Source organism: Mesocricetus auratus, unplaced genomic scaffold (genome assembly GCF_017639785.1).
Source record: "Mesocricetus auratus isolate SY011 unplaced genomic scaffold, BCM_Maur_2.0 Super-Scaffold_100006, whole genome shotgun sequence".
Lineage (NCBI taxonomy): Eukaryota > Metazoa > Chordata > Mammalia > Rodentia > Cricetidae > Mesocricetus > Mesocricetus auratus.
The window spans coordinates 98110135-98123673 of record NW_024429190.1 but is presented as its reverse complement, the minus strand read 5'-3'; the positions used below and the strand labels follow the sequence as shown (position 1 = coordinate 98123673).

The window sequence follows — 13539 nt, the reverse complement described above, 5'->3', positions numbered from 1 at the left end:
ACAGAAGATGATATCTCAGGGTTGTTTTGATTTTTATTTCCTTAATGGCTAAGGATGTTGAGCACTTTCTTAAGTGTCTCTCAGCCATTTTAGACTCCTTTATTGAGAATTCTCTATTTAGTTCAGTCCCCCACTTTTTAATTGGGTCCTTTGGTATTTTGGAGAGTAGCTTCTTGAGTTCTCAGTAAATTTTGGAGATCAGCTCTCTGTCAGATGTGGGGTTAGTGAATATCTTTTCCAAATCTTTGTGTTGCCTTTTTGTCTTGCTGACTGTGTCCTTTGCCTTACAGAAGCTTCTCAGTTTCAGGAGGTCCCATTTATTAATTGTCAATCTCAACGTCTGTGCTATGTTCAGGAAGCTGACTACTGTACCAATTCGTTCAAGGGTACCTCCTACTTCCTCTTCTAACAGGTTTAGTATGGCTGGATTTATGTTGAGGTCGTTGATCCATTCTTTCTTTAAAGAGTCAAATTTCTTGTGATATAGGTCTTTCACTTGTTTGGTTAGCGTTACCCCAAGGTATTTTATGTTGTTTGTGGCAATGGTAAAGGGTGATGTTTCTCTGATTTCTTTGTCGGCCCTCTTATTGTCTGTATATAGTAGGGCTGCTCTTTAGAAAGCTCCCTTCTGCAGGAAACAACAGAAGTCTCTGTGTGCTGGGAAACCTGCAAGCTGATTTTGGGGGCTGAACAGAGACTGAACTTACATCATCGGGCCAGCTTTGTGGCCAGATAACCAGTGGTCTAATTTATATTGCATACCCACTTCGGATCTCATCCGTGTCAGTTATTTTCATTCCTCAGGTTTCAGTGGTTAGTCCAAATACTTTGGTAAGTTAAGGAGTGTGGAGTCTTTGGAAGAACTGGCTCTTCCTCCGTTATATACCAATGGCTTATTTGGATAAAGATTTGGTGGCTGGGAAGAGTAATATGGAGGAGCCATATCTGGTGAAGGTTATTGTATTGTGCCATGGTGTCATAGGAGGCATGACATGGGGGAGAGTATGCATGAGAGATAGAAAGAAAAAAAATGGGAACAAAGTTCTCCTTTTTATACACAGACCATTCCTACAGCAATTCATTTATGAGGCTTGTGCCTTCACAACCTAATCACTAAGAAAGTTTCATCTCTGAATATTGTATTAACGGTAACTAAGTTTAGGAGTGATTTGTGGAGGTATGCAAACCACAGAATAACCCTGGACATAATAGGTATTCAACAAATATCTTCTGAATAGTTGAATGGATGAAAAAGTCTTATATAGTTACTGTCACAAGTACCAGGGGAATTGCCTGGCACATGGTATGATCTTTCTCATAAAACCTCCAGCTATTGAAAAACCAACCATAATATGACCAGCCTTATTAAGAATGGCCAGAAGTCCTCCGGAGATTTGCGTTTGCCTCAAGGAGTTGCTGTGCATCTGGTAGCCAGCATGCTGTACTTAGCTGCCATCATGTATTGAGTGATGCAGGAAGTACTTGAACAGTATAAGGTCTAACATGGATGTTTGCCGAGTAGGTATAGACAAGAGGAATCTACATTTATTCAGTCCCTGCCACGTGCCAGCATATTCCCAGTCACAGTTAGGAGACACTCTTAGAGGCCAGTTACATGGATAAGGAAATGAAGGCTAGAGAGATTCCCGTAAGGTCACGCGCGAAGGAACTGATAAAGCTGGAGATGTCTCTCTAGGCTCCTGTTCTTCCTGGGTGCGATGCTGCTGGCTTCTAGAAGTGAATGGGAGCTGAGTATCCGCAGAAACAGGGCAGGTGCCGCATGGAACTGTTTTTCCGTTTGTCTGGGGCAGGCCGCTGGCTATCATCCTCCATCTCCTCTGGAAGCCAATGCTGGTGGAATCTACTTCGTGGAGCTGGCTAAAGAAGAGGGGACACTTGGATTCAGCGTGACTGTAAGACTCTTTGGGGAGCTTGGAAAACAGTAACATGGTGTCCATCCAGAGCCTTGGGGGGCTTTCTACTCTGGTAACAAGCTTGTTGTGTTTCAGTGCACACTGTATGTAAGGGGTAAACTGAGCCTTCGGTGGGGAATGAGAATTCAAAGACAAACTGGGAGACAGCTTGAGTTCACAATGTGGGTGGGATCTAAGGAAGAGCAACAGAAGAAGGAGGAAATGTGAGGGAACCTGGATGGCTGGACAGCAAGAAGGGGCAGTAAGGTAGAGAGCTCCTCGGATGGAAACCGAAGGTGAGTGGGTCACTCACTGTCATCCCAAGAAGGAAATAAACTTGTGCTCCGTCCTCCGGGGGTCAGGGCAATTTAGCCTTTGAGGTTTTCATCCTGTCTGGCATTTTGTGTCTGTCTTTTGAGCTCTACTGGCAGGTATCTGAGAAGGGAGATCCCCCATGTAACAAATCTCCAAAGGGTCGGGAAATGGTATCCACAGAGGTGGTGCCGACAAATTCAGAGGTCCAGGTTGGGGAGGCACTGCTTGTATTAGTGAACACTGAATATGACCCATTCCTTAAGACCTTGGGGTAGGGCTGGACTTCAGCGATGACACTATTGAACCCAAATAAACAGAGTGGAAGTTCCAACACATAAGGAAATGTCAAAGTCAATGAAGTGCTTTAAAGGTAGCCCAAGAGATGAGCAAAGAGAGCATGGTTTGTTTCCCTTGTGCATCTAGAGCAGGGACCCTTGAATTGCTGAGCCACCAGCAGATGCTTTTTAATACCAGGAAATAAGGCTCATGAGTCCATATAGGAACTGAAAAGGCTGGAACTAAAATGGTCAATTTATTCTTGGCTTGATAAAACAATTCTATCATGACACCAAACACAGCAATTTCTCATCTAAAAAACTTGCTAAAACTTAGATTATTCAGATATATGCCTATGCATATGCCAAGAGGAGACTGGTGTTTTTTAGGACTAGCAAAAACAAGATTTTCTTTGCAGGATTTTCATTTCAAAAATAGTTATTGAAATGTCCCCCTTAAATCCAAATGGCCATTAAACAAATGAAAGACATTCAAACCCACAAAAAGCTCCTGGAGTATGCAAGCAAGCTAAAGGGAAACTTTAGAATTTATAACTGTCAGCTTGGCCAAATATAGCTGCTGGGATACTGTTACACTGAGCTGGGAGAAATGTGAATAATTACACTCACATTCACGTTAGGATGCAAGCTGGCAAAATCTACTGCAATGAAAAAAAAAATGCGTGCATCCCTCGGCCCACGAACATAGAAATGTGGATCCCACTACGTGGGGCTGTGCATGTGAAGGTGTTGAATGCTATGTTGCTGACAGTGACAAGAAGAAAATGAGTACTGATCAATTGAGAAAAGGTTGCAAGCACTTTGGCATGCATGCATAGGACCCAAGTTGATGTCCCCAAGACATATGAATCAGCACTAGCTCTGCCCATGTGGAAAGGTTCCCACCAGGTACTCATTGAGAAGAAAGGCATATGGGAAATAACGGACTTTGAGCTCTATATTGTACAAAACGTAATTTAGCTGAGTTGCCTTTGTGTGTGTTAATAATACGCAAAGATACTAAGTAGTGCGAAATGAACTTAAATGTGTTTGCTTGGGATGGGAGAACTTCATTGTTCATGCCCAAGTTCAGCATGCTTTTCTAAGCCAGCTGAGGAGCTAGAGAGGTAGAAGGCTCTAGAAGGGGTTTAGCAAGAAGGTGAGGCTGCCTGAGTTCACAGCACCAGCCAGACTCTGGGTGGTGGCCCTTTCCTGGTGGTTGGCCACTTCGAAGTTTTGTGTTAGCATTGTCAGAAACAGAGTGTCAGCACAGTCTTGAGTCTTGCATAGACTTCCATTAGCTCATAGTGTCTGTGAATTTAACTTTCCACCACTATAACAAATACCAGAAATATAATCAACTTACCAAGTGAAGAGGTTCATTCTGGCCTGCAGTTTTAGAGGTTTCGTGATTGGCTGGCTCTGCTGCTTTGGGGCTGTGGTAGCATAACATGGTGGATAAAGCTACTCGCTCACAGCCAGGAAGTGAAGGAATGAGGAAGAACGGGGTCTCATAAGCCTCTCCTAGGGCTCGCTTCTGTGACTTAGAGACTTCCCACTCTGTTCCACGCTTACAGATTCCACTGCCTTCCAATAGCACCGAGCCAGGAGCCAAGGGTTAACATGAAGCCTATGAGGGACATTCAAGATTCAAACTAAAACAGAGTTGTTCAGCTGTCTGTCTTGGTTGTCTATTTTGAACCCTATATGACTATATTAGTATGGAGAACAGCAAAGGGAGGTGTATGAACAAATACTCATTGTGTCATTAGGAAGTAAAGGCTGGGAGGGAGTGAAAGACTGAGCAAGAATGAGAAATACCATTGATAAAATAATCATCTATATATGTGTTTACCTTTACTAAGTGAATTGAAATAAAGGAACAGCCTTGGACCTTGATCTTCTGACCTGCAGGCTCATGCATTATTGTCAAGTTTAAAAAAAAACCCAAGTTGTAGAACCAGGCACAGTGGCACATGCCTATAACTCCACAATTTAGGAGGCAGGAGAGGTCCTGGATTCAATGCCAGTCTGAGCTACATAGAAAGACCCTGTCTTAAAGGAAAAAAAAAGAAGCTGCAAGATACTGAGTAGTTTAAACTTATTTTTACTCCTGAACTTGTGTTCACAAACATGCAAACATATAAGGTGCCATACGCAAGTCCTCAGTACTTAGGCCAAGCCTTCCTATGCTCCTTGTTGCCTAGATAGATTTTGTGCACCGTACACGACTCTGGCTACTGAGCACCTGCCGTGTGCCAGCTGGAGGTTGGCTTGACTTGGTTTCCTCACTCAGCCTGTATTGTTAGGTCTGTGTAAACCTGTCCATGTTACTCACTGGGAAAGAGATTTTGTCCAGGTGAATACAGAAGACTGCCAGGTGGTAGTTGGGAGAGGTTGGGTTCTCTTGTGAGGGAGGTTGAGAGGCACCCCAGAAGGGACAGATGGGTTTTGAGCTTAGCCTTGTATTCTATAGGGTGGCATCAATACAAGTGTACCTCACGGAGGAATCTATGTGAAATCCATCATTCCTGGAGGTCCCGCTGCCAAGGAAGGACAGATCCTGCAGGGTAAGGGCTACATCCTGCATGCAGTTTTTCTTTCTGTGGTTTCAAACCCTGGCTGAGAGGGACAGTTCAGGCCTTGCTCATTTCAGTTCAATAGCCTCCTGTCTCTCCAGGGCCTGATTTCTTTGCCTGGGAAGGGGAAGATTTCATCTGCTTCACCCGTCTGATCAGCTGGCAGTGGTCTAAAGTTCATAATGAAAACCGGGTAGGAAATTTAAGAGAAGCTCACTGCTGGGAAAAGCTCTGCTTCCTTAGGAAGACAGGGTTGATACTGGTGACCCCACTTTAGCATGGGTGACATCACAAGCTGTGAGCTTTCTCTCTGTGCCCCTCTAGAGAACAGACTTGGCATTGGTAACTCCATTTTAGCACAGGGGCACTGAGAGCTTTTTTTCCACCCACCTTGGATTTCTCATTATTCTGAAGGAAAGGAGTGATTTTTTTCTCTGAAGCTTCCCAGTCGAACCAGAAAAAGACACTAAAGATCTTATTTATTTCTGTTTTCCCTTCAGTTCCAGTATTTCTAACACCAACTATTGTCTTCCTGACCTTTTTTGAAATAGAAAACATCCCGGGGATATAAATATTACCCCCGAGTGAGTTGAAAATCTTTTAAAAAATAGTTTCACAGGAAAACGGGAGGGAAGATAAGGGTGACCAGATCTGGCCTGGCCATTCCGTGAGCCAATAATAGACAGGCTTTCATGTCCTTGCTTTGTTGTAAGCCTCAGGAAGCAGCCCAGGGTGTTCAGAGAAGCAGCTGATGCTCAGGCTCATGCAGATTCCTGCTGAGCCTGGGGCCACCTGGCAGCTCTGCCTCCTGCCCTGTAGGCAGGAGACTTGTAGAGAGCTCTTGCATCCCTGGGGGACAGGGCACATGGACCACCATTCCTTTCCCAGGTGACCGGCTCCTGCAGGTGGATGGAGTGAGTCTACGTGGCCTGACTCACAAGCAGGCTGTGCAGTGTCTCAAGGGTCCTGGGCAGGTGAGTACACCTTGACTGGGAACCTTTTCTTACTTCCAGAGCTTTCCAGAAGTTCCAGGTAGGGGGGAGGCAGTCAAGAAACAAAATAGGACCTTTTTAGTTTACAGTTTTTTCCCTTTTCCACTCCTCATCTTCACACCATTTTCCTATGAGACTGTGAAACCCAGGAGGGAGAAGACAGATGTTTTAAAGTAGAAACCTCGTGCCCTTTAAAAAGATTTGGAAAGCTTATCGTTGCTTGCTTTGATTTGGGCTTCAGACAGCAGAACAGAACGAGGGAGAACACAGGACCCTGCAGGCCGACTCTGGCCGTGCCAACCCCACTGACCAGGGCATCCACCTCACTCAGGCCCTGTCTCTTCCACACTTTGCCCATAGTGACCTCCGTCTCCCCGTTCACGCTCTTGTCTGTCACCCTGTGCTTACACCCACCAGGACCTGAGCTGGGTTGTTTTTTGGTTTCTGGTCACCACAGTGAGGCAGAGATTTAGGATGCGGAGAGCTAGACGTTCTCAGTGTGCCCTCTAGTTCGTGTGACGCCCAGGCAGAGTCCCAGGACTGCCACGGGGCTCTGTCCTCTGCCTCATATTGGAGCTCTTTAATTGTTCCAGTATCCTGAGTCACATATTTCCATAGAGGAGCTAAGAGGGAGAGAAAAGGTTTCAAGGGCCTTCTACCCAACTGCCAGGTACAGCTGAAGTCTTGCCTCGTATCTTGAGAAGGGGTCATAATTAATTAACACTGTCTGCTTATCAGGCTGTCAGTAGTGCACATGGTTAGGGAAATCATGTCTGCACACTGACACAACGCCAAGTAGGAGTTGCCACGGTGGGGTAGTGCTGAACGACAGTTGCAGCAGAAGGACAGTGTCAGGGTCAAGTGCCCCAAGTGGAAGCTCGGCACTCCTAATGAGCTTCCTGGAGAGGTCCAGGAACTGTGCTGGGCAATGAGAACGTGAGATGCTTCGGGGAAGGCTAAGAAATCAGACCAGGGAAAATGGAAGAGGGCTGATCATCGTGGGACTTTGATGTCACACTGTGGTTTTGGGATTCAGGTGATGGGAGATATTGGGGACGTTTGACTGATCATTGCAAGTTCAGTTTTGTGTCTTAGACCAGTAGTCATGCTGCGAGTGGACCAAAGAAATGAAAAGGGCCAGCAAGCCAGGCTAGAGCTTGCTGCGGTGTCCCTGGCAGTGGAGCGGGAATGGAGACACTCTGAGCGAGTTACTTTTGCTGGAGAACACATGAGCCTTAAAACCAAATGAGCGTGGAGGCAGAAGGGGGACAGTTGGATGACTCCAAGACTGAAGGAGCAGCTTAAAGCAGAATGATGAGGGAGGGGAGAGAGAATTGGTGGCGGGGAGGGGAGGGTGGCGGGGGGGGCGAGCTTGCCACAGAGTGTGCTGATACGGAGGTACACACGTTACCTCCAGCGGCACTTGTCTATTTACAGTTGGGTCGGCCAATCTGTATCCTACCAAGGGCTGCACTAGAGATCTGGACTTGAGAATCAAGTGAAGCAGCTCACTGGAAGCACTGGGAAATTAAGAAGCAACTGCAGTCGCCACGTGAAGTATAAGCTGAGTCTGTCCTCTCGTCTTTCTAGGTGGCGCGGCTGGTCTTAGAGAGGAGAGGCCCCAGGGCTGCAGCACAGTGTCCTTCTGCTGACGACAGGATGGGAGATGCACACACGGCTGTTTCCCTGGTAACAGCCAGGTCTGGCAGACCTGCGAGCTGCATCTCAGTGACAGATGGTAAGAGGAGAGAGAATTGAGTGTTACTACTGTCATATCATTATATACTGCTTTAGAGTTGTCAAGTCAAAGGGGAAAGGCAGGGAGGCTTCTTCCTCTGGATTTTCTTTTAAATGCCAGCTGGGTGGCTCATGGTCATATCCAAACTGATGGAGAAATGTTCTTTGAAAAAACAAAAATGCATCGTATCCAAATGACTGCCATCCGTAACTCTGCTCCCAAGTCATAGGCAGTCTCCTGATCACCGGCCTGAACATTAATGTTTGTACACAAATATTTAGGGGCGGCATTGACGTGGGAGGGTCAGGTACTTTCAAATACAGTTGGTTCTACACTCCAGCCAGGCACTTGCCACAGGGGCATCCTGGGGCTGACTAGGCAGACCCGGAGACAGGCGGTCAGGAAGCTAGCTTTGTTAGCAATATCCTTTAGTAGGTCAGAGGCATGACCAGCCTAGAGGGACATACTGCTTCTCCTGATGGGCGTCCTTTCTGCATGTCTGTGTCATTTTGTTTCTTGCCTGTCCCCATAGGGACATGGGGCGGAGCGTGACCCCATCTCTCTCCTTCCATAGGGATTGTTATGGCAGAGCCACAGGAGTTGTGAGGCAGGTTGGATGCCTGGTGGTGCCATCGTCGTTAAATTCAGGCGGCCTCTTCTCCCCTCAACAGCTCCGAGCACTCTGAATGGAACCTTTGAACGAGGAGCTAAACACGGAGCAGCTGAGGCCGGTGTGGCATTGGCAGGCAAGCTCATGCTACAGGCCTCACTCTCTGCTTTGGCTATTTTCTTTTTCTTTTTCTTTCTTTTTTTTTTTTTTTTTTGAGACAGGGTTTCTGTGTAGCTTTGGAGCCTATCCTGGCACTCACTTTGTAGATCAGGCTGGCTTTGAACTCACAGCCTGCCTCTGCCTCCCAAGTGCTGGGATTAAAGGCATGCATCCCCAAAGCCAGCTTGCTTTGGCTATTTTCATTCTTGCTCCAGTGAAAATCTATAAGCCATAGCTCTGTCACTCTGTTCACCGACTGCCTTCTAAACCAGTGAGGACAAAGCAGGAGAATCTTAGAGGTTCCCTTTGGTTAATAGATGCCCTAGATGCCCAAGGCTGTGTCCATCTCTGGCAGACCAGAAGTGACTGGTCTTATAGTCAGTGTCCATGACTAAACACAATGGCAGGGAGAGCATTCTTCAGAGTTGACTGTCACTGTCCCTGTGATTTGTATACATAAAATTGCATGTTGTACATACTAAAACACCATTAAGTCACAATGTACATGTAATACAAGCTTTACTGGATGCTATTAGCAGACAGTGTGTGTCTAAAGAACCTTCCTTACACATAATACACATTTAGTTGCTTATATTTAAACACTGTCAGACATTTAAAATGTGGTAATCCAAATGGATAGCGTGAACTAGAGAGCAAATCTTTAGTCTGTAAGAAGAATGAAGGCGACCTCAATCATCTTTTGTGTTGATTCCATATTGATGTGACAGTAATTTGGATATGTAGCATGATGAGCTCTAACATAGCATGATGAGCTGTGAAAGTCTCATGTATTCAGAAGACCATACTTGGAGCTTGAGTTTCTCATTAAGATGGTGGGAAGCAGTGGTGAGATGTGGCTTAGAACCACAGTTGCCAGGGGAAACTGCAGTGGACTGTGTTGCTGAACTAGGATGCTGGGAAGGTTAGGTTCATTCAATCCACTCTCAACACAGTCTTTCCCACAGGATTTACGAGGATGTAGCCTTATTTTACCTGTTTCCTTTCATTTTTAAAACATGTAGCTACTTGAGATCCTTGAAAGGATCTTTTCGGTTTTCATTTACAGCTTAGATTCTATTTGTGGGCAGCACTGATCTGTCCTGTGTGTGATGGACTCCATCATCAAAGTTAGCACATGAACTACTTCTCTGCAAGACAGAAGCAATTCATCTCCATGACGACTCACAGGTCAAGGTCAGCCAGCTGCCACCCACTGAAGGGCTGTTTTCATGAACTCCCATGTTACAGGTCCTAAGTTTGAAGTCAAACTGAAGAAGAACAGCAGTGGCTTGGGATTCAGTTTCGTGCAGATGGAGAGAGGAAGCTGCAGCCACCTCAAGAGCGACCTTGTAAGGATTAAGAGGCTCTTTCCTGGGCAGCCAGCTGAAGAACATGGGGGCATTGCAGCTGGTGACATTATCCTGGCAGTGAATGGAAAGTCCACAGAAGGCCTCGCCTTCCAGGTGCTCAGCGCTAGGAGTGGGGAGCACAGATGTGGATTAGAGCTGGGGGTGGGGAGCATAGATGTGGATTAGAGCTGGGGGTGGGGAGCACAGATGTGGATTACAGCTGGGGTGGGGGTTGGGAGCACAGATGTGGATTACAGCTGGGGTGGAGGTGGGGAGCACAGATGTGGATTATAGCTGGGGTGGGGGTTGGGAGCACAGATGTGGATTACAGCTGGGGTGGGGGTTGGGAGCACAGATGTGGATTACAGCTGGGGTGGGGGTTGGGAGCACAGATGTGGATTAGAGCTGGGGTGGGGGTGGGGAGCACAGATGTGGATTAGAGCTGGGGTGGGGGTGGGGAGCACAGATGTGGATTAGAGCTGGGGTGGGGGTGGGGAGCACAGATGTGGATTACAGCTGGGGTGGGGGTGGGGAGCACAGATGTGGATTAGAGCTGGGGTGGGGGTGGGGAGCACAGATGTGGATTACAGCTGGGGTGGGGGTGGGGAGCACAGATGTGGATTACAGCTGGGGTGGGGGTGGGGAGCACAGATGTTGAGGAGAGCCGGTGGAAGTCATGTTTCTCTGAAGACCATCCCCATAGAGAATACTTCGGGTTCTTGGAATTCACACCTGAATCTGGGCTTGGAGCCCACGGAAAGCAATCGACGGGATGTGCCCACGGTTATTTTCTATCTCAGTTTTAAAACATCTGCCTTGAGTATTGCTTTTCGGAAGGCCCCCTCAGTGAACCTGAGCATAAAACCTGGCTTATGTGCTGGCCGTGGTCTCTCTGTGTATGTACATTCTAGGAGGCCGTGCGAAGCTGGAGGGACTAAAGAGAGTACCTTGTCACTCGCCTTGAGTTTCGTGTGCCGAATTTACAGCTTTGCACGCATAGTGTAGCATGGGCTGTCCAGCCTGTGGTCAAAAGCAGGAGGGGCCGGAGAGATGGCCCAGTGGGTCAGAACACACAGTTTTGCAGAGGGCCCGAGTTTGGTTCTCAGCACCTGTGTGCAGTAACTCACAACTTCCGGTAGCTCCAGCTCCAGGGGATCTGAGCCTTTTGCTGGTCTCTGCAGGCACCTGCATTCAGATGTACATACTCACACAGAGACACAAATAAGAATAATACGACAGTGAAGGTGCGGGTGTGAGAGGGAGAGAGGCTTCTAACACAAAACCTCAAGGAGATGTCTGTGTTCCTTGGAGTGCTGGTAGAAAACAGTCATTTGGAGAGACTTTGATAGTGGTATGAGCACGCTATTGGGGAGTGAGTATAGTGACGTGGAGTATAGCTATCCACCTCCCTACTCGAAAGGGGACGAGAAGGAGCAGCGACCCACCTGAGACACAGCATGGGTGACAAGGGTTCACTGGCGTGGTCTGGAGGACAACCCAGATATAGACTGGGAGAATGCAGTCAGTGGCAGATCTGGGCAACTGGGGGACGTTGTGGAACACCTGGATCAGACGTTCTCAAGGAGGCTGGATGTCACCTCTTGTGCGACCTTTGGTGACTCCTGAGACAACTGAGGTTGTCACAACCGATATGTGCTGCTGTCATCTGCCGCACCCTTTGACACATGGGGCGCGCGTCCCAACAAGGAGTCACCCAGCCCACATGTGGAGAAGATGGGCAAGTTGGAGCACCCTGGTGTAGACAGGAACTGGAAACTACGAACGTACCATGTGCTCCGGCAGTGAGACGGTGGCTCGAGCCCAGGTCCAGGACTGTGGCGGCTTGGGATGTGTTACAAGGATGAGCAGGTGGCGGAGAGCAGTTTGAAAGACAGTGGGCGGCAAACACAGGTTCTGCCATCTGTGCAGTTGTGGAGAGGGAGGAAATGGCTCACTAGGAGAGTGCATTTTGGAAACATCACCCCTGGGCAATGCAGAAGGAAGCCGCAGGGTCCTGAGAGAAGGCAAGGATCTGGGAGGCGGTCATTGCAGTTCCACAGGGGAACAGCTTTAAAGCCTCAGCCTCATTAGGGAGGTTCCCGAAGGCCTCTGTGTATTGCTGCTGTGAGTTGCCAAGATACCGCTTGTGGTTCCTGGGCGTTTGGGGAGTTAAGCTTTCAGTGGTGTTTTCCCAGATTGTTTGGAGCCAAGCTATAGGTTAAGGCAGGGGAGACGGTTTCCTGGGAGCAGCGAATAATAGCATAAAGCAGCAGGTCCCAATGAGGCAGCCTAAATATGACTGTGACTGGGTCTCCTGCAGGAAGTGCTCCATATATTGCGTGGGGCTCCAGAGGAAGTGATGCTACTCCTCTGCCGACCCCCTCCTGGGACACTGCCTGAGATGAAGCAGGGATGGCAGGTAAGACATGGGTCCTTATCACTCCTTACTGGCCCCATTAACCACTCACTTTTCAGCCTGGTGGTCCTGAAATGGCCATCACTACTTTTTTTTTCCGGTGGGGGTGGGGCACAACACCAGCCCTTTCCAGTGGGGCAGGAAAGCATCTGCCCCTCAAACCTTAATGCATCTGTTTTCCTCCCTGTTCCCTTGCTCCCACCACTGGTGTCTCCTTATAGATGTGTAGAAAACAGTTAGACTTTGGTCATGAAAGTTCTAGACTGTGTCCTTTGACATCCTGAGCACAGAGCCAGGGCCAAAGAATTTCCTGTAGGAGTTTCCACCATGAGGAAAAAAAATGTGTACCCACCCACTTGAAGCCTGGAACAGACAAGTATGACTGGTGCAGAGGTCAGAGCCACTGGACCACAGAAACATGGGGGCTTTACCTGGATGTGCATATTAGTCTGGTTCTCCAGAGAAACAGAACAAAGGGAGAGATAATGGACGGACGGATGGATGGATGGATGGATTGAAAGATAGGTATGTAGATATACAGACAGATAGATGGGTACTTCTCGTAAGGAATTAACATATAATTCTCGGGCTGGCCAGCATAAACACAGCCAACCAGCATGCTGGAGATCTGGGAGGAAGGTTAGACTGTCGTGCAGAGGGGAACAGGTGGGGCGGAGCAGCTGGAGAAGGTGACAGCATGTGATCACAGGTTCGGTGCAGTGAGCTGTGTGGTGTGGTCTGGAGGTGGGATTCCCTCTTTCTGGGTGAAAGCCACTCTTCTCTTCTCAAGACTTCTGCTGATTGGATAAGGTTCACAACAGCCTGGAGGGTATGCTCTTTGCTTAAAGGCTACTGATTTTAGCATTAACTGCACCTAAAAATACATTTATAGTGATATCAATAGTAAAAAAAATATCTGGGTGCCCTGATCTAGTCAAGTTGACATATGAAATGACCTGTCAACTACTGGGGACTCCTTGCTGGGTCTCTGGGAAATTGACTTTTTGACAGAGGTCAGGGAGCCTATGGGGTGGCCCACTGGATCATCGCCTGTGTGAGTCAGGAGGCTGTCCTCAGCAGAGGGAGAGGTCAGTGTACAGACATAACAGGGCCTCAGCTGACTCCACAGGCAGTTGTGGAGCTGAGATGACCTCTGGAACCTGTCCAGAATAACACACCCACACTAGAGTATG

The 13539-nt window shown here is 47.8% G+C and overlaps 1 protein-coding gene across 3 annotated transcripts in view; it reads left to right on the top strand.

The window, feature by feature from the left end:
* The window catches only part of Frmpd2 (FERM and PDZ domain containing 2), a 115221-nt gene that overhangs the window by 87269 nt on the left and 14413 nt on the right, over nucleotides 1–13539 (top strand). For all 3 annotated transcript variants that reach the window (XM_040747717.1, XM_040747716.1, XM_021231548.2), the window contains exons 22-27: nucleotides 1812–1913; nucleotides 4980–5073; nucleotides 5971–6056; nucleotides 7665–7812; nucleotides 9830–10044; nucleotides 12251–12349. In XM_040747717.1, the coding sequence (XP_040603651.1) occupies nucleotides 1812–1913; nucleotides 4980–5073; nucleotides 5971–6056; nucleotides 7665–7812; nucleotides 9830–10044; nucleotides 12251–12349 (744 nt within the window). The remainder of the gene's footprint in view (nucleotides 1–1811; nucleotides 1914–4979; nucleotides 5074–5970; nucleotides 6057–7664; nucleotides 7813–9829; nucleotides 10045–12250; nucleotides 12350–13539) is intronic.